Source organism: Micropterus dolomieu, linkage group LG10 (genome assembly GCF_021292245.1).
Source record: "Micropterus dolomieu isolate WLL.071019.BEF.003 ecotype Adirondacks linkage group LG10, ASM2129224v1, whole genome shotgun sequence".
NCBI classification, from domain to species: domain Eukaryota; kingdom Metazoa; phylum Chordata; class Actinopteri; order Centrarchiformes; family Centrarchidae; genus Micropterus; species Micropterus dolomieu.
Genome location: NC_060159.1, coordinates 21,380,267 through 21,405,975, shown reverse-complemented (window position 1 = coordinate 21,405,975; position 25,709 = coordinate 21,380,267). Strand labels below are relative to the sequence as shown.

General features: G+C 40.9%; 1 protein-coding gene across 2 annotated transcripts in view; it reads right to left on the bottom strand.

The window, feature by feature from the left end:
- Positions 1-862: 862 nt before the first annotated feature.
- Positions 863-25,709, bottom strand: part of jag2b (jagged canonical Notch ligand 2b) — a 51,940-nt gene continuing 27,093 nt past the window's right edge. Inside the window, exons 4-26 of one of the 2 annotated variants that reach the window (XM_046060783.1) lie at positions 24,830-25,090; positions 23,861-23,921; positions 21,499-21,629; positions 19,039-19,158; positions 18,399-18,512; positions 18,129-18,242; positions 16,655-16,768; positions 16,141-16,187; positions 15,785-15,958; positions 11,841-12,003; positions 11,591-11,752; positions 10,951-11,064; positions 10,639-10,752; positions 10,298-10,411; positions 9,164-9,280; positions 8,467-8,494; positions 7,809-7,894; positions 6,078-6,191; positions 5,756-5,871; positions 5,039-5,296; positions 4,794-4,925; positions 3,864-4,014; positions 863-3,722 (exon numbers count right to left, since the gene is read on the bottom strand). In XM_046060783.1, the coding sequence (XP_045916739.1) occupies positions 3,181-3,722; positions 3,864-4,014; positions 4,794-4,925; positions 5,039-5,296; positions 5,756-5,871; positions 6,078-6,191; positions 7,809-7,894; positions 8,467-8,494; positions 9,164-9,280; positions 10,298-10,411; positions 10,639-10,752; positions 10,951-11,064; positions 11,591-11,752; positions 11,841-12,003; positions 15,785-15,958; positions 16,141-16,187; positions 16,655-16,768; positions 18,129-18,242; positions 18,399-18,512; positions 19,039-19,158; positions 21,499-21,629; positions 23,861-23,921; positions 24,830-25,090 (3,347 nt within the window). In that variant the 3' untranslated portion in view covers positions 863-3,180. The remainder of the gene's footprint in view (positions 3,723-3,863; positions 4,015-4,793; positions 4,926-5,038; positions 5,297-5,755; positions 5,872-6,077; positions 6,192-7,808; positions 7,895-8,466; positions 8,495-9,163; positions 9,281-10,297; positions 10,412-10,638; positions 10,753-10,950; positions 11,065-11,590; positions 11,753-11,840; positions 12,004-15,784; positions 15,959-16,140; positions 16,188-16,654; positions 16,769-18,128; positions 18,243-18,398; positions 18,513-19,038; positions 19,159-21,498; positions 21,630-23,860; positions 23,922-24,829; positions 25,091-25,709) is intronic. The other variant, XM_046060784.1, reaches the window with a different exon arrangement.

The window sequence follows — 25,709 nt, the reverse complement described above, 5'->3', positions numbered from 1 at the left end:
GTAATAAAATATATTCCAATTAATTGAGTAAATATCCTTTTTGTGTAATTGGAGTAAGGTGACCCTTTAAACTTTGGAGAACAATCGCTGTCTAAGGCTATGTTTACATTGCAGATGAGAGGATCCCAAATCTGATCCCCCCCCCTCCCAATCGTTGTGGGAAACGTGTTGGCATACAGTTGCCTTCATGCCTACTTCTTCATGAACTCCTGGGTCTTTGTTTGCTAAATGTGTTTTGTTGGCATCAAACATTAAGACTAATTTGCTAAAATTAAAAGGTGATTTCTAAAAGCATAGTTTTAAGTTAACACAGTGGATTAAACAGTTAATAAGTATCTAATTTTACTGAATATTAAGCAAGTACACTTTGAGGTAAGTTTTATTTCGTCTACTGCCGTTTCCAGGGTCAAGAATGAATTATCAAGCTCAACTTTTAAACAGGGATGAAAGCTCCAAAAAAGTTTGAAACTGAAAGTTTGAACATCTAAGTACCATCAGGCTGTGTGGTATGGTCTTATGGTCCAGCACAAGTGCGTGGACCTTTAGTTCAAAGTGTTGTGTGTTCAGATTTCCTCTAAAATGTCAACATATTTTGCTATATGGATGTCCAGCACACCAGCATCCAGCTGCTTGGTGCTTATTGGACATTAACATTTCAGCAGTTCGAGTACTTTGAATGCTGTGTACTGGAAACCAAGTATTACAAGCGTGATCAAGATGTGTCAAAACCGCTTTAATAAATAACTGGGATGACTTTTTAGAACAATGAAACATCCATTAAAAGAATGGAAAAGTTTTCACTTCGTATAAAATTAACTTATGTCCCTTGTAGAATAAAATGTATACAATATGCATACTCAGCTTTTAACACCAGCAGTGATGCATCTTCAATTCTTTATTTTGCAGTGTCCCATTTACAGAAAATACGATGGTGTTGAGACAAAGTCATGATATGAAAAGGGGTCATTTTGAACGGAGTTGGTAACTTAAAAAAAAAAATCTGGATGGTAGCAAAAACATCTGCAAATATTGTTCCCTTCATTAAAGCCTTAAAACCAAACATGAAGCGAATGCATAGTGTCCACATTTGACCTGCTGACATACACATTCATGACACTCAAAAGAACCATGGTGGACTGTTTTAAATCCTCCATCAAGCATTTTATTCCAGAAATTTCCATGATAGCAAAGTGAGACAAGGAGAGCACTTTACTCAGGCGAATAAAACACGCCACTATACACCACACTATGTTTTAGAGTTACTTTCCTTAATAGTGAAAACAAACCAACATAAAAAGATGACCACTGATTACACAAATAATGCATTACTCATTACAATAAGGCACCTGAAATGAGAGGTTTTTTAAAAGGGTTTAGAAATGGTTTGAGAACATTTTAAAGCTATAATGTTGGCAGCTTTGCAACACTGCCTGATTTTTTTTTTTTTTTTTTTACCAAATCCAGAACCAACCAAAGTCAGTGATGTCTCTAATAGAGAGCAAGTTAAAAATGACCAGAGTCAAATGTAGAAGTTATACCTTCTATGAACAGAAAATCAGGAGCAAGTTGCATTTCTGGCCACACCTCTATTTGTGATGTCACAATAGATGTTCTCCATTAGCTGTCAGGCAAAACACCAACTGTGAAGATCACCAAGTGGGGAGTGGTCATAAGGGCAACTTGCCTGGAGATTTCTGTCTCCACAGAGCAGGGCCGCAGCAGTTTTCTGCTCTTTTTGATATACTGTTGACGTCCCTTTTAAATATGGCCATGTTACATACAGGATACAGGTTTTCTTGTATCATTTGCATCCAAAAACTAACCATAACTTCTGCTGTGAAACTATTGTTGACTAAGACCAATAGATATGGCAAAGTTAACCACAGTAGAAGCCAGTATGAAGGAAGCTGAAGATTGAGACCAAATGTAGTAATGTCGGACCACATACAGCCTAGGAAAAAAAAAAATAATAAAGTCATCGAATTTGTAAATTGCATTACAAGCATTATTGACTTACTTTGCTTAACTAAAGAGCATTAACGACATAGCCACAACTGAAACCATTTATAACCCCTTCAGAAATTCCTTCATAGGTGGTACCTCATTGTAAAGATTCTTAACTGTGGGACTCTGCATATGAAGTGTTATAAAACGTGCCTATTTCAACTGGCATAAATAAAAAGGAATGGCATTGTAAAAAAAAAAATAATAATAATAATAATATTAATCATAATAATAATAAAAATGTGACTTGTCTTTAAGTTACTTATTTCAAATATACACAGCGACTCCTTTAGTATTTACACATATGTACAGAGTATTCATTTCTGTTTTGATCAAATACCTTGAATGGCGTTGCTGTGAAAGTGAACTCTCTAAATGTACACTTATATCCCTTTGAGATTTGAGAACAAGGAGGTCAAACTGGGCAGCGCGACTTGGAGCCCCGAGACGGCTCTTAGAAAGGCACTTGCTACCAACTCAAATACTGCAAAAAATCCTCAAACAGCGCTTTCAGCCAAGACAACTGAGAGACAGGAGAAAAAAAATGGAAGGCCACGTTGTAGGCACTGGGGTTTCTGTCCCCTCTCCCCTCCAGGCCAAGTGTTTTGGTAAGGCTGGCGCATGACGGCCACAGGTGGATCGGTGGGCAAAGCTGGAAAGAGAGCAAAGAGAGGGTTTCCTCTACTGTGGCTGCAACAGTCCATTTCCCTCAAAACCCTTCTTTGACTGTCCCCTTAATGTGTATCTGCCCCTTCCCCTCCCTACAGAGACTGAACAGGAGCCCGCTGACAATTTAACAAAATCATAATCTGTAAATAAAAAACAAAAATCTTTATACAGGTAGTCTTTTTCTCCTTTTAGAGGAATCATTGTTTCTTTAATGGTACAATTCCATAAACAAAAATTGCAGAGGGCTTCTTTTGCCTCCTCAAAACTTCTTACATTTCTGCTCCTTCTGTACACAATAAAAAAAACAGCAAAAAAGGATGTTCACTGTGCTCTAACCTCCTGAATCAAAACTCTTTTCAGGTGACAGTGACAAAAACAGAAAACAAAGCAAAGAATGGCTTACTAAAACACAAAGCCTTTTCTTCCCAAAAGTAGTCCAAAAATAAGAATAGTTGCTGCCTTGCAGCTGCTCTCACTTCCACATTGCGAGTCCTTTGTTTTAATTTCTTATACACAATGGTCTCTGAGGTCTTTTTGACCTGTCAAGGCGACACTGACATTTTTCCAGCGGTTGTCTTTGGGGTTGTAGCCTGGGGTCCGGTGGGGTGCTTTGAGGGGTGAACTGGAGCTGTGCAGGGTACAGATCACTCCCCCAGTGGACTGCACTGCAGTCTTAGAGTACTTACTAACTGGCTGCTTTCCCGCCTCTGCTCCACCACACTCCTCCTCGAGCTCAAGCTCGCCTTCCGTCTCTTCCTCCTCCTCCTCCTCCTCATCACACGTCCGATAAGAGGGGCCCATGAGCTTTTTGCGCTCCTGCTCGGCCTCTCTGTTGCTTTCTTTCAGCTGCTGCTGCTGCTGCTGCTGCTGCTGCTGACGTCCCACAACAAGCCGAAGTGGCTCCCACTGGTTGTTCACGTTGTCGTCAGCTCCTGACCGTACGTTCCTCTCGCGCTCTTTTCTTCGTTTGCGTGTCCACCAAACACATACGATAATGCAGAAGAGGCAGAGCAAGCAGAAGACCACACATAGTAGAGGCACCAGGTAATCTGATGACAAAGATGTCCAAGAGAAGAAATGGAAGACAAAAATGGGGATATCAGTGGAAGTAGTGACAAGTCACTAGTCAGAGGATCTGAACAGGGCCCTTAACAAACCCCTGTGAGACACCTTTGTTAATTAATACTTACCCACTGAGGGGGGCATGACCTGTGTTTCCACTTTGACCTCAATGACTGCCAGCATGTTGGTGCTGTTGTGCCGCTTGGACAAGGTGCCCACTATGGCGCTGGCTGCCTCCTGGATTAGACTGTGGTCTGGTAGATCCTCTGGCTGGAAAGACTGAGAGCCAAACCAGATTACAGGCAACAAGCATTAAGTTGTGTCACAACATCTGAACAATTTACATTTTATTCACCCCAGTGTGTTACTTTAGCTGCCATGCTTATGCTGAGGTCGTGCCTTCAGTCTAAATAGACAAAATAGCCACCCAAAACAAGACGAGGAGGCAGACACTAGACACTAATAAATACGTTGATTAAAGAAATTGTTTCATTATTTGTGAAATATGCTACACTTTTTGCTGCAGAAAGATACCACTCTCAGGTCTGTACATTTTGTATGCTAGAGCTGGAAGGCGATGGAACAGCGGCCAGGCACTTCTTGCTTACCAACATGTCATTTACCATAAAACCACAATTTGTAATTTTCCCATATCTGTTTTTGTACAGATTATACAAACAAGATAACTTCCAGTCTTTGTGCTAAGATAAGCTAATTGCCTCCTGACTCCAGCTCCATACTTCAGCACAGACATGAGTGTGAGATGAGAGATCAATCCTCTCATAACGCAACAAACGTGTATTTCTTAGTGTCCAGCTATGTCTTTAATTTCACTTTGGATTGTTTATCCTTTAATGACAAAATATTTTACTTTTGCCAAATTGGGTATAAGAATTAATGACCTCTGACACTGTGTTTCTCAGACAAAATGGGGCCATTTTAATTATAATTATAATTATACTGTACACAGTAAGGGCATGGTGGACACTGTAACAAGGCAAGAAAAGGACAAAGTACAAACTTATTTGTGAGAAACAAAGTTTGGATCATTCACTTACTATAGCCACCTCTATAGCGTCCTGATTCGAGTGAGAGAGGTCACACAGCAGGAGAAGGGCGTGGTCTTTTGCCAAGCTTCGGGTGTCAGGAAGATACCTCAGCTCATAGCAGATGTTCTCCACTGTTGTGCCCTGCATATATGCACACACTTACTGATCAGCAACAATACAAAATAAACACTACTTGAAAATGTGTTCTGTACTACTTGACTACAACAAAAATGATACGTGAAGAGATGACTCACTTTTGGTACTTTGTCTCTGCTGAAAATGAGTGTTATGCGGCCACAGCTGTTGTCCAAATGTCCGCTGTTTGGCTGGCACTTGGTGGTTGCTTGTGGAGGTGAGTGTCCAGCCATGGAACAAACCCCCCACTGATGGCATGGGGGGGAGAAGCACGTGAGGTAGCTGTGCTCCAGACACTCTTGTCCAGCCGGGCAGGACTGCTGTCTCTGGTCCTGGCCTGATGACAGGAGCCGGCAGGGACGACGACCACACAGCACCTGTTGTCACAGGTTCAAAATTATTCACTTACATGTAATCCCACAAAATATTTATACTGGCATTACAACCTGCAAGTCACCTTTTTATGGCTGCCAGCAACTGTTAGCTATCATCTAATTTGGCAAATAACATTTTCATTATCAATGAATCTTTGACTATTTTCTCAAGGAAGTGTTTGATCGTTTTGTCTATAAAGGTGACGTCTTAGTTGATGTGTCTTATTATAAAACACGCACCATTAAAATGGGAACGAACATATACTACAGCACCGTCAGCTAATCTAAGCAACCTTTTAGACTATTTATCACAACTCAGGCAGTTTGTGTATTTGTTTGTTCGTAGAGAGGTCCTCTGTCTGAGCACTGCTACTGGTTGTTGTTTTTACTTGCTCAGAGTGTTTGTTTGTCAGTGAGGAGTAGCAGATATTTGCTGGCACTTCTTAAAATGGGCCATGTTACCTTTGTACAGTCCACTTTGCCGTTGATGCAACGGCAGCTGTTGCACTCTTCCTCCCAGCGGCTGCTGTGGGGAAACTGCAGCCCAGCATAGTGGCAAGTCTTCCCAATACCTTTGACTACATACAGACAGAAACAGACATGTTCAATTTCTGTAGCAGGAAATCTGCAGTAATGAGTTACTACATTAGCGGATGAATTAATGTAGTTAAAAATCCTGCATTCATAAGACAATGAGTACAAACTTTGACTATATAAACCACAAGATGGGAGTGAATTAATGAGTGACTTGAATAAGCATGGCAGAGAATAGAGATGTATTTACACTCTTGGCATCGGGCTCCTGTTCTACCACGTGGACAGATGCAGCGGAAACCGTTGATCTCATCCACACAGGTGGCACCGTAGGCACAGGGTGAAGACTGGCACTCGTTTATGTCTGCGAAGGGAAGAGCATCACATTTAAGTCGGACACTTGTCCCTGGATCCCAACACTTTTTTAGCTTATGACCCTTTAGTTCATGAAATATGTGATTCCAGTAGTTTGGTGCTGTAGGAACTACTCATAGGCTCAGAGGCGGTCGCTGGCAAGAAAATCATTAACATGTGGAAAATGCTACTCAGTCACAATAACTCTCTTGGCCTCTTTCTTTATTTTCAGTACTGGCCTGTTTACTTGTACTCATAGTTAGCTTGGTCGCCAGTGGAAGTGCAAGTTTACAGAGTTTATGCAAACAAAATTTTTGTACAATCAACGTTTGTGGAGTCTATATTCTGACAAAGTAGAAGGAAGTATGTAAATATGGAATAAACAAATCCAAGTTATATAAGAATAATAAAAGAAAGAATAAATACCAAGAAAAAATAATAACTATTTGCAGAGAATAAAAACACAATATGTCAGATATGTGCATTACTCTGGTTCGTTTTCTGCAGACGTCTTGCAATGGAAGAGAATATTGTGTACATATAAAAATATAGAACAAAAACAATTAACAATAAATATGTGCAATGTGCCAGGTTTGTGCATGATATGAAATGAAATAATATTTACACGTGCAGAGACATTTGGATTATTTGAAAAGGGGTGTGAGTGTCAGTGGGGGGGTCCAGGCCTTGTTAATGAGGCTAGCTGCAAGAGGTTTTGGTCCTGATTGACTGCAGCCTCTTGCAAGAGGGGAGAGTCTGAAACAGTTTGTGTCCGGGGTGGGAGGAGTCTGCTGCAATCTTTCCTGCACGCCTCAGAGTCCTGGAGGTGTACAGGTCCTGAAGTGATGGAAGATTGCAGCCTATTGGTCAACTGTGTGAATTTGCATGTCACCAAAGTTGGGTGTTAATGTCTTCTTGTGATCCCCTGTCACTGGTTGCATAATATCAGCTATGGGCAACTGATTTTTGATTCTCAAATTGCTTCATTTGATTATTTGTCCAAAGTCCTGAAAAGCTTAAACTCTACAAGTTTATGAAAAGTCAAAATGTTGTATGGCAGTAATGTTTTTTCGTCATATTACCAACTATGTCAATAATCTCATGACCCCTCAGATTTACCTTCAAGACCAAAATAAAACCACAAAGCCAATTACTGGATAAAACCCAGGTACTGTATGGTTAAATCACACATTTCACATTGAACTAACAGCCCATCTACTATTCAAGCAGCTCTTTCAACAACACGTATCACTTGGGCCTTCCCACCAAAATCTCTGAGAACCCCGACCATTGTCATCCAGATTCCCCATTAACACAGTCTGGATGAGAATTGTCAAATTCAAGCCTGACAGAAAAGGTGAACGCTATCCGGCCGAAACAAAAGAGCGGAGAAGAAGAATTTCAGGGTCACTGGGTAATTTGTCTTCCGTGTGTGTTTGTGTGACTGTGTGAGTATGGAGGAGGGACGACCTCTGACCCCTGAGGCGTTAAAGGACTGAGAAGAAGGGAGAGGGTGGTGTCCCGGTCTTACATTTAGGTGCCAATGTGTCCATCTCCTCCTTTGCATATTTGCTCTGCACCAAAAAGCGTGTGTTATGTTATTAAGTAACCTCATGCCATAACTCACTGATTCGGCAGTCTGGTCCGGCGAAACCGGGAGCGCACTCGCACCGAAACCAGTTGACTCCATCCACACAGATACCGCCATTGTAACTGAGGAAAGAAATAAAAAAACGATCAGATGAGGCTGTACAAGAGCCACATCCTTTCCAGCTGCAACAAAGCACATCGTTTGTGTGTGTGTGTGTGTGTGTGTGTGTGTGTGTTGGGGGGGGGGGCACAAGGCTCAATTCAACTCATCAATACAGCCTCCACCTTTCAGATGCTAATTGCCGTGTCCAGTCCCTCCCCTCCCCTCTTCTCATCATGCCACTCTTCCATTCCTCCTCAAAGCCCAGTTCCCCCCCAGGTCGCATGGGAAGAATGGACATGTATGCCCTCCCCCAGCCACTCCACCCCCCACCTGCATTCACCATAGGGTAGGTGGGACTCTCGTCCCCCCTGCCCCAAAAACCTCTCTCTGTCCTATTCAATATCCAAGCCCCCACCTCTGAGAGATGCCCCTTTGAGGCTTGATTTAAGGACAACTTCCACTGCTTTTAGCGGCCCTTCACCCCTCCTGCTTGCAAGGTCTGTGTGAAGTGTGGAGATGAGGGAGCCATGGGGACATGGATAAAAGGTTTGGCTACTCCACAGGAGTGTGTGAGGCAGGAAACGGTACATACCATGGATGAGGGTTGCAGTCGTTTATATCTGTTAAAGACAAAAGAAAGAAAGATATTTAGTGTTGAGTTGTTACATTGCAACACAACACTTCATCTCATTTCTTCCCCTTATTCCATTCATAACATTTACAGATAATGTTTAAGATAAATGATTTACTTCAGCAGCTTTGGACCCTTTCTGCATTTCTTCAAGAAGTCGAAAAAATAACTGTTTAACTTACATTAACAACACATATTCTGGGACATCTTTATATATAGATAGATAGTCTTTATAGTATATGTTGTTAATATATTCAAGCAATGTTGTAAAGAAACTTAACACATTCATCTTTTATTACAACTAGCCAAACTCATGAACTGGCAAATGAATGTTGAAATATCAAATCTAATGTGAGCTGGTCAGTTCTGAATAAGAGTGGTCTTTTTCTAACTTACATACTACTGATATTGTTCCATTACAGAGAAGTCAGCTGTACTGTAATAAATTGCTATCTTGGATAAAACGCACCTGCCTGTATTACTTGTGATAAAAGCATTGATTTTAACATTTAAAATCATCTTATATCTCCACGTCATTTCATAAAATGTTGAAAACAAAAAACAATACACATTAATAATTTTATGTAGGTCATAAGATACTAGTTGAATGTTAAGAAAGTAACAATGAGAGGGTTTAAAGCTACATAGTGAAACTAACTTAGGCCACAGGTGGGGCCTTCCCAGCCCTCTTTGCAGATGCAGGTAAAAGTATCTCCTCCTCCCACACAGGTTCCACCGTTGGAACAAGGACTGGAGGCGCATGTGCTGTTCTTGGCTGTGGAAAGAGAGAAAGCATCAGCCAAATATCAGAGAGGCTAGCCTAAACATTTACACTGCGTACTTGCAGAATAAATCAAATGTGACACTGTTTTTACATGCAACAACAACTTTGTGCCAAATTTTAGGTAAGATGAGTTTGAGGTTTTATTAGGTTTAAATAATGCCTGAGGACTTGGAAATCTGTTTCAATCCGTTATCTTGTGAAACCACAATGCTAAGGCTTGTCAAGAGTTGCTGAAGTACTCTGAATTTGATGGCGTAATCTGAATTGGCTGATGTACTCTCAATATGAATCGAGATAAAAAGGTAGAAATAACAGTCAGTGTCATCTGCTTATTTTATATATGGTTCAGAGAATGCCGGTGGAAAGTTCTTAATCTGAACTGATTTAATAGTCAAACCTTGATATGTTTAATATCCTTAATTATATGTAGTCTATTATACATAATTTGTATTATTCCAGCTTTCAATACAGTTTTAGCATATATTAGCCTTAATTAGGCTGGTCCCAAACACAGCTCACATTTCAGATTCAAATAGGTTGAGCAGTTCAAATAGGTCAGTTGTTGTCATCTGGAGAAACAGGTGATCAATCAGAGCTTCTTCACACACTGTCAGCTAGCTACCTCACTACATTTTGAAAAAGAGCGACCAAAAAAAATGGCAAAAAGCATTTACACCGCTTTACAGGTTGCTGTAAGTCAAAAATACCCACCCTTCAACCAGTATAATAATTCTTTGATCGTAATGAAAAAAGTTAATGGCTCGTAGAAACCGTTACCACAGCCTTTGTACGGAAAATCCCGTCAGCGCAACTGATCTGTCACTTGCTATTAATTATACTGCTTTTATACTGGTTAGGGCAAAACAAAAACAGCTCCTCTCAAACAAGTTAAATTGTTTGTATTTCTTTCTACCGAGAATGATCTGCACGTCCTAAAGCTAAACTGTAAGCGACGCCATCAATCATTACCTCCCTCGAACCTCGAGAGACGCCATCCTGAGGCCTCACCTGTGTTGCATGTGTTTCCCCCCCAACCAGGTGGGCAGGCACAGCGGAAGGCATCCCCGCGGTCGTGGCAGGTGCCTCCATTACTGCAGGTGGTTAAGTCACACTGGCGCTCGCCTGGCCAGGATTACAAAGACACACCGAGGTCACCCATGATCTTCATATGACTATTCATAGCACCAGCAAAATAGGATAATTCTTGAGCTCCAACATAAGCTCAGGGTCAACATTGTGTAAACATTTTAGCTGTCAAAACATATAAAGATGTGTAGCATGGTGGAGTCAGGGCCACAGCAAGCCATGAACATAAACACACACATTAACACAGAGTTGACATAACTCACGGGAATGGCAGGTCTTGCCCTTCCAGTTGTCGGCACACTCGCAGTAGAAGTCATTCACCAGGTCGACGCAACGTCCACCATTCTTGCATGGGTTGTGTCTGCACTCATTGACATCTGAGGGAGGAGGAAGATTTACATGTCTCAATCTTTACCAAACTGTCTTCTATTAAGTGCAAAGAAAAGTAGAACAAAGCAAGCAGACGCACTACTCAAGGACTTTAAAAAACAAACAAAAAAAAAAAAATGCTACATAGACTGACTGAAAAAGTGAATAACTGCATAGCTGAATTATGTCGGAGGCGAGGAACTCACTCAGGTCGCAGAGTCGACCCTCCCAGCCATCAGGACAGACGCACTGAAAGGAGTTCACTCCATCGATGCAGGTGCCTCCATTTCCACAGGGGTTGTTGATGCAGTCATTAATATCTGAAAAAGTAAGGGGGAAAGCTTAGATAGGCCTGCAACACATTATGCAGTTGTAAAAATTAAGGAAAGTGATATATCTGTCAACCACAATTCTATATCATTAGATACGATTACAGATGTGTTATACTTTGTATGTGTAAAATGTAATTTTTTGTTTATTGCATTAATAAAACGCATACAAATCTGTACATCTGGTTAAAACTAAATTGTGTGTGTAATGTGTTATAAAGCATCTATTAAGGATTTAAGGAAATAACATGTAAACATTAAATAGGGGGAATAAAATAAAAATTTTCATTGTTTTGAAAAATGACAAGATATGTGTTAATTTAAAAATATATGCAGGTTTTCAATGAATTTGAAGTAGAAAATTCCATCATTCAAAAAAACTCAACATTTTGCAGGCAAAAAAACCAAACTCTTTTTCAAAAGGTTGACTAAACTTTGTTTCCCTTTGTTTAATTTCAGTTGTGGGTCTGATGTTTAACAAAAGGTAAAAACTGTCAAGACTAGTGTCTCTACGTACTTTCATGACAGTAGGTCCCACTGAAACCCGGATCACACATGCAGGTGAAGTTGCCCGCTGGCTGGCTGATGCAACGTCCTCGTGGACCACAGACATTGGAGGAGATGTGCCGCACTCCAGCTGAGTCGTTGGTCGCTATAGCAACAGTGCAGCTGTCAATGTCTACAAGAGAGAATGGTTTAAATTCGTTACTTTTCTCTGACATGAGTTTGTTCAATACAGTTTCATCACTGCAGACCACTTCAGTCACCTTGACACGGGGTGGTCTGGCAGTTCTCCTTGAGCCGTTCACACGTCTTTCCCTCGTAGCCCTCAGGACATGCGCAGTAGAAGTCCTGATCCATGCTGTGGCACTTGGCCTCATTCTCACAAGGGTTTGGATCACAAGCATCTGAGGGGGACCAGCTTGAGATCTGAGGAAATCAAGAGAAAATGTTTAAATGACACTTGACAGTGTATTATGTTAACAGTGTTTAAGGTTGAACCCTCAGAGAATTAGTTTACTGAGCATTTTAGCATCTTTCAGACAATTTATCTTTTTTGATTAATTTTATGGCCTGCAATATTTATTGTTTTGGTTCAGTCTCATCACTCTCTGCATAATTTCTAGCAGCAGACAGCTGTTTTGAACAAAAAAAAATCTCAGAAAACAAAACTGTATGCTTCCTGTCCAGTACTAAATGGCAGACAAAGTTAACAACTTTGTGGTGAACTCACTGGAGTATTTAACCGCTATAGAGCCAGATATTTCCTTCAGGAATTGATGGAGACCAAAGCGGAGTTTAAATAGGAGTAAATATTGGACTAGGTTGGCAGAAACATGACGATCCATATCTAATGGATGTGCAAATGAGTGATTTCTTGCTAACATGTTCACCATAAAAACTTTATACATTGACATTGTATTTTTTTGCCATAATCCATATATATCCAGGGAGAGTAGCTGAAACCTATTCTGAGCAATAACCAGCAAAAACACACTCTTCTATAAGTGCTTACTGAAAACTACAGCCCTCTGGAACTTGAGCAGCTTCTCTGGATCTGACAGGGGAATAGTGCCTTGTCAGATGGTAGTTGACAATAGTTTAGGGAGGTGAGAGGGATTCCAGGAAATCAAGTAATTTGAACTGACCTTTGGCCACAAGCTTTCTTCTGTAACTTGTAGACTACTGCTGCCATACTAACTCCATTTACCAAACGTCTCCACCTCTCTAAAATGGTTCTTTGGAGATCATGAAAACAAGTGAACCAAAGAAGCAATGAAGAAAGAACTAAAGTCTGTGTAGTGAGTGGCTTAGCTTGGCTCAAGCTTAGCTTGGCTCAAGCCACTGCCACTGTTCAGAACAAATCAAAGGTAAGTAAACGAGCAAAGTAAGCCCCAGAAACTTTCCCTAAGCTCATCAATGGAACCCACGATTTTTGTTTTACATCTGTGCACTGCTTAATCTTTAAGATTATTCTGGGACAGCAGCCTGGCAGAAAGAGAGAGTGAGTAACTGAGCAGGCAAGAGAAAAATAGCCCATTGTGATGGCAAGTGTTGGCTCTGGTTCAACATCATGCAGAGCCACAGTGAATATTATAAAGATAAATTACTGTCATACCTCCTTGACACAGAAAGAACCATGGTGACATATTTTGCCATTTCTACATGCTGCAATACAAAGGTTGAGTGAAAATCTCTCCGTTTATGTAAACAGAAGCCTACTGTGCATAAACTCTGTGTTGAAACCCTTTTCCATTTAAGGTGCTGAACAAGGGAGTTAGAGAAGGTGGGTGAAGTCTGTGGTCACACACCGTTTACTTAACCCTAAGTGTCAGTGCCACATACATTTTTTTTCTTTACTATTTGCACGTGTGTGGTCAGGGGATCATGTCTGAGGGCAAGAGTGTCTATAAATCTTCTGCACATTATCGTAACTGTTTGCACTGTTCACAGCACAAGAGACATTTTTCATTGTAGCAGACAAGGTGAGGAGTATTTGTAGTGGGAAATCACAAGGCAACATCACATAATTTAAGACGTTACTTGACTTTTACAAAACAAATATTGCAAGATATATAAATGCCACTACCCAAAAATCACTAGTACCTAAATTCTGGTCATTCTGGTCCATTTTAAGTCAGTGTTATGCATGCAATATCTACATCCATTTGCCTTTATCAACTTTGAAAGCTGCTTTTAACATGGAGGTTCAAAGTTCATTTGTTACATAGGAAAACAGCAATTGACATCTCATAACGAGGTCTTTTCATTTGCTTATGAGCATATCACATCATTTTTGCCAAGGTGCCAAGGAATTGCAGATGTTCTTATTTTAAATTTTTTTCACAACCTGGCAGACTCCATTTGTTGATGAAGATCGTGTGATTTAATCAAACAACTATAAAATAAACCTAGCAGTGAGATTTTTTTTCTAAGCTCCTCAAACATCCAGCAGATTAAACTGCACAGCCAGAATGTCATTTTTATTTTCATCATCGTTACTTTAGCGTGTTAGCATACAAACATGCTAATTAGCACTAAATAAAAAGTAGAGCTCAGTGTGATGTTCAGTCATAAACCAAAGTATTGGACAAATTGAAAAAAAAAAAAAAAAAAAAAAGTACCCTGACATGTCAAAGAAACATGCTCTGCCAAATCAGAGATAATTTACTCATAAATCACAAATTAACCTGCTGGTGGCGCTAAAGAGAAAATCAGGGGAATCACAAAAATCATTGAGAAACATTATCTGGGGATCATGAACGTCTGTACCAAATTTCATAGCAATACATTCAATAGTTGGTTGACCCACCTACCATCCATAGATCGACACTGCTAGCGTCAAACATTTGTTAGGGTTGACTCCCCAAATACATGGTTTGTGGGACACAAAGGACTTTCATAAAATTGTACTGCATGATCAAGACAAGCATGTCACGTACTAAAAGAGTAAGAGTACGTGGCTCTTTTTTCTTAAGCATTTCCATTGGGATTCAAGTTGTCCTTATTTCCTCTTAAGATATAATTCAGATGAGGAATGAGCAAAAGCCCTATTACACAATCAAACTTTTATGGATTTGGGAGGAGATACTAATCATAGAAATATAATGCTGGAGGTGTTGTAGTTTTGGCACTGCAGGGCAGGAACGTACACTGTGTCATAGCAGGCATCAGAGCTTTATAGTATGTGGGCAGAAATCCAACGTCACCTCATTCAGAGAGGCTCATATTTATAGTAGAGATGCTAAAATAGGATTGGCTCCTGACCAGCAATGTCCTCCATTCAGGGCCCAAGAGATGCAGTGAAGTGTCGGTTTCCTCACTGCTAACCTACATTTGCCTCAAAGACACACTTCAAATATAAAAGGCTGCAGCAAGAACACAGACTAATTTTGCTCTTTTTGGAAGTTGCTGTTCAAGGGAACATCCTCTGTTGCACAGTGTACCAACTACTGTATAATGTTTTCTTGTCCGTCCGTGTTTTTTAGCATCTAACTTGATGTCAAAGCATTTCCTCTCATTGGCAGCTACATAAAAACATTCACGTTTCTTCAGATTCTCCAATCCGATCATAGACTGTATAAAAACATGGACTTCGTGTCGGTGACATCACCCATAGGTTTCTGGAGAGCTGTTGTGAAACGCAATGTGGGCGGCTGAACCACCGAGCAAGCTAGCTACCTGAGAGGGTATAAAAATCCTCCCCCCCCCCAGTTGTCACGAAGGGGGAAATTAGCTATAGAGGCCAAAACCGTTTGTGCCAGGCTGTAAACATGTTTATTTCAGCTTTAAAAGGTGGGCATTTTAACATGGGGGTCTAGGGAGATTAACAGCCTCAAGTGGCCATTCAATGAACTGCATTTTTTGGCACTTTCATGTTGGCCAGTTGCCGCTTGAATTTATTTGCTGCCACACAGTAGATTGAAGTTGCATGGATTGCCCACAAACAGAGCAGAAAATTTTGCCTTATATATCTGTCAGGTTGACCAATTTTTCTGATAAAAAAAATCTGATATGTAACGCTTCCTTCTCTGTCCTTTTAGGCCAAAAAGTGTAAATAAAGTGTCAGTCTAAAGGTGCTCACAGGGCGACATGTAGTGTGTCACTACAAAAGTCCAAAGGCTATAAAAAAAGAAGCCAGCACCAGCTTTTAAACTGTCACTGCATCCACAATAATCCAGTGCTGTGACCTGTGGAACCTGAAACTCACCTCACACAGCTGTCCAGCAAACTCTGATGGGCACTGACACACAAAGCCGTCCAACACTGCATGACATTTCCCGCCGTTCTGGCATGGTTTGCCATCACACTTATTCCTCTGGATTTCACAGTGAGTCCCCACAAATCCTGGAAGACACTGGCAGTGGTAACCCCTCTGGCCCTCCTAAAGAAGACACAGAGAAATGAAAAGTCCACGCTCAACGTCTAGTGCTAGACGGCAGGTCTTGGCTACATGTTTGGGCGTCTCCAAACACACCTGCTATTTTGGTCCATGTATGCGCACTAGCACAAAGTGAAAAAGGGCTGGGTGAAGTGGGATATAGATTAAAATAAAAACATAATTACCTTGCATGTTGCTCCATTCAGGCACTGACCATGGCAGCCGTTGATGTCTGATGAGGAAGAAGACACAAAATATTATGTTTTTATTACAATACATTATTATATTCAATTTTTTCCATGTAGGAATTCATTCTTGAGCCATTTATCACATTGTCCATTAATAGGTGCAATCTACAATGTGGGATGTGCACAGATTAAGTCAAAGTTTGGAAAAGAAGTAACTAGTGAAGCCAAGAAAGTGCCAGATAGACCTTGTATAGATTCTAACTGGGCATGCATTGGATCCAGAGAGAGGAACTGGGCATGCAAGTTCAGTCATTACAGCAGAACTGGATCTTCAGTTTGCCAAGACGAGAAAGAAACGGGTTAACACATGTGGGAAAAGTGAGTGACGCCAAACTACACCTACGTTGTGTGTTCAGGAAATGTGGGGAGGATTTTAAAAAGTAGCCAGAAGAAGAGGACGCGAGTGGAAGGACAGACATTTAGAAGGGACTTTTAAAGAAGAAATACTGACTCATGTCACAGTTTTGTCCGGACCATCCCCGAAAACAGTCACAGTGATATCCGCCAATCAAATTTTTGCAAGAGTAAGCGTTCACACAGGGCTTTCCTGCACACTCATTTGCATCTGTAAAGGCAGGATGTAGAGTCCATCAATTGAAACAAACCAAGGAAAGGACAAGGAGAAAGAAAAGGAGACCAGAAATCAAACCTTTGAAGCACAGTTGACCCAAAAATTCCAGAACTGGCACCATTGCTACTGCTGAATAAAATTAAGACCAATGTCTGAGAACACACTGGAGTCAAAAACTAAACAAGTTTCAAATCTATGTAGCCTCTCTGGAATATGACAAATTGATGTACAGGTTACACTAAAATAAATCTAGTAGATCTATAAATTTATCAATTGGTTTGTGATTTGTGTATTTGAATAGTGAAAATGTTGTAAATAGTATTTCCTGCTGTATATCGCAGTATTACATCAGATTGAAAGGGACTATCTTAAAGTTTTTATATTATCATTTTTTTTAAATGGTGGTGGTCCTATGTGCAAAACCAAACCATAAAAAGGATTCTATAAACTTTCACAGGACTCATCAAGAAAAGGCTCAGAGAAACAACAGACAGAGCAGTTTTCATCTGTTCGGTGCGGGTGAAATGAGTACAAACTGTTTCACTCAAAAATATTCACCGCCTCCACAAACATCACAAGTGTTACAACAAAGAAAAGCACTGCTGCTCAAATATTCAAAGGAAAGGGGGGTCGGCCTGCTGTGCTCACTCACACACACACACACACACACACACACACACTTCTCTCTGAAACCCTAAACTCCACACGCACACACACACACACACACACACACACACACACACGCACGCACGCGTCAGGTAAGACAGGAGGCCAATGGCTGCCTGTCTGTAAGCCGAGATCTGAGCTGGTAAGATGAAACTGAACTCCTGGGATCTCTTTCCTACCTTCACCTCCCCCTGCCCACACACAAACACACCGAACTTTGTTTACCGGCTGTAATACATTTCCTGGCTTCACGCCGGTCACGTCCGCTTGTCGGAACGGGAGCGATATAGAAACGAACGCCACCAACAGCGACAAACAAACAGCCAGATATAGACACACTAGTGGCTCATAAAGTCATTGAGAAAAAAAAAGGGCTGTGCAGCTGCCAGCTCGACCAGGATATTGACAGCTTGTACTCTGGCCACGGGGCTCAGGTTGCTGGTTGCCAATTTGAATCCAAAACACAGTTAACCTAAGCAGTGAGCAACATTGTTTCTGTGTCTCAGAGGACATTTGTTTGAATCAGGAAATGAAAAAACAGGAAATATGGCTGCAGAAACACGTCGCCCTGTAGAAATGAATAGAGCTAAACATTGGAAATCCTATTTTTTAAACAACCTCTGATGATAGGCAAAATAAAGTCAAAAGCTGTGTGCATAGGTGCAGTTATTGAAAACTTGAATCTCACCTATCTGGCAGGTCTTTCCCTCCCACTGGGGAGGGCACACACACTCGAAGCCATCCTCCAGGTCGATACAGGTTCCACCCTGAGCACATGGACTGGAGGCACACTCATCCAAATCTGAGAAAACACACATAATATTTAACTCTCTTTCCACATATTTCCAACAACATGCCACATTTCAATAAAGTGTTGGAAATTAGTTTAGACTTTGGGTATCAATAAGACGACGGTGTAGGAGGAGGACAAGAGAATTGTATAGTGGCTGCAACTCACTGTTAGCACAGGTCGGACCCTCCCAGCCTGGGGGACACTGGCACTCAAATCCTGTGGGAACCTCATGGCATGTACCACCGCTGGCACAAGGATTGGAAACACAGGCGTGCTCAGCTGATTGAGGGAGGGGAGGTGCGGTCAAAAAAATAAAAAATAAATAAAAAATTGTTACTCAATGCTACATTCTATGTTTTCATATCAGACATGTTTTGATAATTGCCATTAGTCTACACATACTCACTATTTGTTTCCTTTTATCTGTACTCCAGACACTGCTAGGGCTGTAATTAAGTTTTATTTTCATTGAGTAATCTGACTAATCTATTATATTCCCAATTAAACATTTCTCAAAGCCCAAGACTTCTTCAAATTTCTTGTTTTATTCAACCAACAATCCGAAACCCAAATATATTCTGTTTACAAGTATATTTGACAAGGAATACAAATATATATTTGAGAAGATGGGACCAGTAAGTGTTTGGAATTGTTGCTTAATAAATGACTTAAATTATTAATCGAATACATACACACAGTCCACGAGATAAGGCCCATCTTGATTAAACAAAAATACTTAACACCCAATAGTGAATGTCCACTTTCAAAGACAACAATGCAGGTTCTAGTGTGGGTTCTCTCTCACCTATCTGGCAGGTCTTGCCGGAGTATCCCTGTGGACAGGCGCAGTAGTACTCGTCTGGTTCTGTGTTCATGCAGGTTCCTCCATTGACACACGGCTGGTGGCGACCACAGTAATTCAGATCTGGAGGCAGACACACATTTAGAGAAACCAAGAGGCTAATTCAGTGATTAGTATTTCATCAAGTTTAGACCAAATGTCCATCAGCAAAAATAACTGATCTCTGCCTCTTAACTCACAGCATGCATCCTGTATCGATGCATAATTAGCCTACATAACGCAGCTTTCTCTGCATACCTACTATGCAAATATTTACTGTGTGACATGTTATATCAATGCTGTTGACGCTGTGAACTAAGCCATGATACCATGCTGTACTGAAAATACATTCTACCGTCTCTTGTTGTGGTGAAAAACAGTTGGAGCTGGTAAATTTGCAGAAGCTAGACAGGTTTCCATTCAAAATTTTAACAAAAGATCCAGAAACCAGCAAAAGAAAATGAAAAAGAATGTGCATTTCCACCCTTATGGGAATCTCAGGAGATGCATGAGATAAACAACTGGTGGCACCAACTCATTAGTTGGGTGTCATTAAATTATTGCAGAAGAGCGCGCAACAAGATGTCATTATTAAAATAATCCCTGTCAAGCTTGAAAAAAAAACAGTGATATAGAAAATGTGACAAACGGTATTTATGTTTCTTTCGTGTATTAATTTAAGTAACGTTATATTCTCGCTCAAAACAAATGCCCTGGTGTATCATCTTAACAATGCATATCATTGTTTTAATGTAACTTAATAATCTTTATTGACCCATGAGATAGATAGATATAGATATATCTATATACACACACACAAACCTTGGGAACCTTGTTAATTGGATCGACCCTGAGAGAAAGCCCTTTGCTTTCACCATTTTATCCTGTTGGTGCGGGGAGTTCCTAGGAAGCTTGTAGGAATCTTCATTTGCTACAGAGCACCAGCTGTCAGCTTTGACAGGAAGCACAGAGTGTTTTCTCAGCCACTCTGCTGCACTGCATTGTGATAGAGGTTTTATAGTATTTACAGGATGCAGTCAGTAAGTGGCTAAGCCTTACATTTATGATTCAGTTATAGCCTCCTAGCTATGTAGCATTTGTCTTGATATTTGTATAAATTTACTCTTCGGCATTATAAGCATTTTTTCCCCTTTTTCTTCTTCAATTGGTCCCGCCGCCCCCTCCAATGTACAGAATAAATTCAACTAAACCCTATTTGATCCCTGCAGACCATCCCTACACTAAAGGCCAGGTCACCCTAAAGGCTGGTAAATAAAAGAGCAGGGCTCTGTCTCCGCTTCGGATCTTAGGACCCATTTTCATCCCCCAAAGAGCCCTCGGTGACAAAGGGATGCGGGGGGATCGAGTGTCTGCTCAGATCACACAGGCAGTAAAACTATCCAGTTGCTGCTCTCCAGTCGGAGGGGATGAGGAGTAAAAAGAATTCAGACCTCAAATGAAGGTACCTTAATTCCTGTGATAACTGACCACATGAAACTACATAAAGCATTATGAAATGGTAACAATTATCGATTATAGTGAACACAAATTCCTATGGTACGACACTTTGCTGCTGCTGTTTTATTAACCATTTGCACTGAACACATTGATAGGATTATTAAATTATAAATTCTCCATTTATGAATAATGTTTATTTCCTGTGTATTGTCTATATACAGCATCTACACAGAGTATCAGTTTAACATTTCCAATCTGTGAAGTTGACGCCAGTTGGCGTTTTAACCGTTATGACCAACTAAATAAAGGCTTTTAATATACCTTCTCTTCTTACTAAGTAGCTGGAGAACTTTGAAACTGATTTAATGTTTGATCTATAAAATGTCAAAACAATTCTTAAAGCCTAAGTTGACTTTGTTAAATTGCTTTTGCCGGAACAACTGCCCTGAACCGAAAGAGAGGCAGTTTACCATCACTTAACAAAAAGAAAGCCAGCAAAGCCACACCACTGCGAAGCTGCAACCAGGAAATATTTGGCATTATTGTTGAAAAATGACAATGGATTTATCAAAATACTTGCAGATAAATGTTCTATCGATCAACTATTCCATTGATTGACACATTGTTTCAGCTCTAATCATCTCTGAGAAAGGCCTTTAAGTGACAGAACATGATATAATTATAAAACTTTAAACTGAACATGCTTTCCCTGCACTTTAAGCAGGTTAGTTTCAAGATACCCCCAATCCAACATCTTTCAACAGATACCGATGCTGCAAGCGAATGACCAATGTGTCGGTTTCTCAAGCTAACAAAGCTAATGAAAGAGCAGCATTACTATTGCAGTACTTTGGTGATATGTTGCTTCTTCAAAAAGTCCTTTCTGTTTCATCTCACTTGTTAATCATCAATACAGGCAACTGTAGCTTGAGGAAATGAAATAAAAACAAACAAAAAATTCCATACCTTTATCACACAGCAGGCCACCCCAGTTCCTCTCGCAGTTGCACTGCCAGGGGTTGTTGCAGGTCCCATGGACGCATCCGGGATAAAGCACACATTCATCACAGAATTGGCCCTGCCACCCATAGCTACACCTGTCAAAGTCAAAGCATGAGCATAAATCATTCCCCTCATCTTATCCCTCTACTTGTGAAATAAAGAGAACCTGGTAATAAAAAAAGGTTTATCGGTGGTACATAAAGTAGTGTCTGACTATCCAGTAAGTTTGTTTATCTGAGAGCAGATCCCGTATTAAAGGTCTAAATGACTGAGAAGCTGCCACAAAAAGCTAAGTTTCTAAAAACCAAACCAATCACTTAAGTTGTTTTATGGCATAATTATAAATAGGAAACAATGTTTATCCTCACGTTTGTGGGAGGGTCTTTCTGAAGATATCTATTAGGCTATCTTGCTATAGATGCAAATGGGACAAAGAGAGAGCCTAGGGGATGAAGCGAGCCCTCGGATGCAACTTACCCACAACTAGAAACAACTAATACTGTATCTGCTCTTGTGTCAACCTATCCCACGGCCTCCAGCCAACTAATCTTAGTGAAGGGTCATGGACATTCCAGACCAGGAGGGGTTAAGAATACTTCCAGCGGCTCCCGTACTCGGGTTAGAGTCTGGGGCTGAGGACTACAAGGGTGGCACGGTGGTTCTGAGAGCGGGTGGCTGGAGACAACTGTGTGTATACAGCGTATATGTGCACACGCCTTCAGCTTCATGACAGCGTGTGGTGTCGTCGAGCCAGCTGTCTTGTCAATTGACTGTTATTTTGAGTCTCCTGCAGACGGCACCGCTGTCTCTCTGAGAGACAGGGTCTTTGGAAATCTCTGCCATTCTCAGGCTGGGTGGGGGGTAGAGGGGCATCGGGGAATACTTGGCATGCTTTTTCCACTATATATGATCAGCTTTGAGGGTCTGACAGCAACGTAGCAATAACACTAACAGTCCTTTGGCAAGGAGACTGAGGGTATCAAAGATGTATTCCATGCTTTCTTTCTTGGCCATATTGGTATCATGATTACTCATCAGCCCCTTGTATTGAGTGTAGGCGTGATGTTTCTTCTGAGTTGGATTCCAACATCTTGGAATGTCAAAGTTTGAAAAATGTTAAGAGGGATTCTTGGGACAAGCTTTTTGACAAATATGTTAGAACAAGCCCAATGCCTGCTAATAAAAAGCCTCACTGCAGCAGCGTAACACAGGCATGTACCAGCTTTTGTGTTTCTCAAAAGCCTGTGGCAAACGGGCCAAAGCCCATAAAAGTGTGATGAAATAAAAGGGAATGAAAGGAGATGGTAAGGGATTTGACGCCAGGTTTCTATGTCCTATGGCTTCATTAAATTCATGCCACTGCAGGAAGGTTCTCTACCGCTGCTCTTCAATTCATGTCACTTCCTGTTGACTGGAACTTGACATTTCCTAAGAATAGGGTGCTTCCCCGTGTTGGCTGTCTGCTAACAGGAATAAGGATGCAGCCTACTGATCGACGCAGACACAAAAGAATGCGCAGCAGTTTCCTAAAACTGATCATCCCTTGTTGTTCCTCGGCTCAGAGCCAAATCCCTTCTTCCTAATAAAGGGAGACAAGTGTCTCTTTCCAATCCAGGCAGGTGGGAGGACGGTTTACAAATGACGAGGGGATGTACCACATCCTGGAAACTTGGACCTATGGGGCTATTCTACATCACTTTATCTAACTGCCATTTCCACTTTGGGAAATGTACATAAGCACAGAGGGATATTCATTTCCTTTCGTGCCCCCTGCCCTTCAAGGAGGACTGCAATGCGGATGGGGAGGGGATATGACAATTCCTAGCACGTTCACAGTGGTCAAATTCACACTTTGACAACTCCTTTTCTTCGGTCCGAGCCATGGAGAGCTGATGAGATGCTTGGTATTCTGTGGAGGTTTTCAGGTGTCTTAAAATACAAGAAGGCAGGCGTGCCCTTTTCTTCTGAACCACGGAGGAGTGATGTCCACAAGGGAAGGGAAAAAAAAAAAAATAAAAAAAAAAAACAGTCTACAACAAGTGAAGGTGCCTCCGTTTGGCATCGCAAATGCATCATTCTGTTGCCTTTTATATATTTAGCTTAACAATTGGTCTAATTTTGAATAAGTCTAACGCTACTTGCAGTTGTCCAAGGAAGGTTAAATCAAGGGAAACTGCACTTGGCTGAAGATACTGGAAGACATTTTTTTGGCAATAGACCAACTCAATAAATCAAACTGCATTTACAATATGACTGATCTAAACACAAAACAGCAGGACCTGTAATATTAATATAGATAATAGACTGATATTCCTGCTAATCTTACGTGCATCCTCCAGGGACAGAGCAGCCGCCATGCAACAGGTTGCAGCCTTGCTTGCAGATCGCTGAGAAAAATTTAAAAAGAGAGAGAGAGAGAGAGACAGAGAGAGACAGAGAGAGAGAGAATTTAAAAGGTAATATTTAAATTACATTGGGAGACATGTATCATTTATTCAGATGAAAACATACTATTCTTTAAGGAAGATGGACCAGAGAGTAGTGGGGGGGGTAAGAAGTCTGGCAACGAAATGGAAAGGTGGGAAGAGGAGAAGCTCGTTTGTTAGCTGTCTTTCTAACAAGTGCAACAAGATGTTAGAATTCATGGCACCCTGACCTGGGTTGGTGGGCGAGGAGGGGACAATTTTATAGCCTGCATGTACAACACTAACCCCCCCACCTCTTAAAAACAACCCAGCCCCACTTCTCTCCCCTCCTCTTTTCACCTTTCGTCTTCTAAAGTTGGGTGATTTATTGAGGCCCCCCACTCTCCCTAACACCACCCACAAGCACGACCTGAACGCCACTACATTTTGACATTAGCATTTCCACCATGCCTTTTAAATGGGACTTCCACAAGGACTTTGGATTTACTTGAAAATTAGTTATGTTACTTTTTAATTGCGCTGTTGTGCACTGAAGTTAATGTCAATACTTTTAGTAGTGATGCAATACATAGAGAAACCTGATGTGACAGTCAAAAAAGTGCAGTGCATCAGATTACATGTCATATTTAAGCTTTTAGCAACATACCTTTATAGGTATAGCAAATAATCTGAGCACTTTGGACACTATAGAGTTGAAAAATAGGGCTGCGACTAATGATAATTTAATTAGATAAATAATAATTTTTAGATTTTTTTTTGTTTAGCCATTTGTCTAATTTCTTCTAATGAAAAATAACAAATGGTCTTCATGAACTTTTGCAAATACTATTGGCAAGTCCAGGACATCTGCAGAGACCTTGCCAGCTCACCTGTCCTGCAGTCTGGGCCCATCCAGCCATCCAGGCACACCTGGGCTCCTGAAGGCTCGCATCGATAGTGGCCAAAGTAGTCATCACGAGGAACACACAGCTTATTGCACTTGTTGCCATAGTAGTTCTCATTACACCGCACTCTGATGCGATAGATGAGGCGAGCCACCGGTCCGTCGTGCAGGATGGTCTGCCAGGGGTCACCGGGGGTGATCATACCGGTGCGAATGCTGCGTTCGATCAGCAGCTCCTCCTCCTCAGCTTAAAAACAAAAAGCAGATGAAGACAAATCAGTCGCGTCAAGTTGTGAATATTTTGTTCTGATTTGACAACAGAACAAAGTACATATCCCCATTTAAAATATCCCCTCCTGTGACCCGTTTGACTGTAGGCCTATGTGTATTCAGAGCCAGTGAGCAACGGACTTTCAAAATAAAAATTGTGTTAACGTGCGATAAAATAATTGTAACACGTCAACGTGCCCGGATCTAAAATTTACCTTCATCTACCATCAAAGCACAGCCTACAACATCTTACTTATTGCTGTTGTGGGATCAGTGAGAGCAAACATACACCCTCAAAAATGCTTATTGTGCAGTCTAAAGTTTGTGAAATGCCACTTACAAATTATTTTGGTTCATGTGATATGAGCTCTATGTGATATTCTTGGGAGTAAGGTTTAAAAATGCGCATGAAATCAAAATCACTGAGCTGATCAATAAATTCAGGGAATACTAGTTGATTTCTGTGAAATGACAGCTTATAATAACAGCTGAACTGCACTGAGGAATGGCTGGACAATAAACCACATTTCATACCTAAAATGTCATATGTAAAGCAGCTATAACCAACATTTTAACAATAAAAATCTATTGAATGA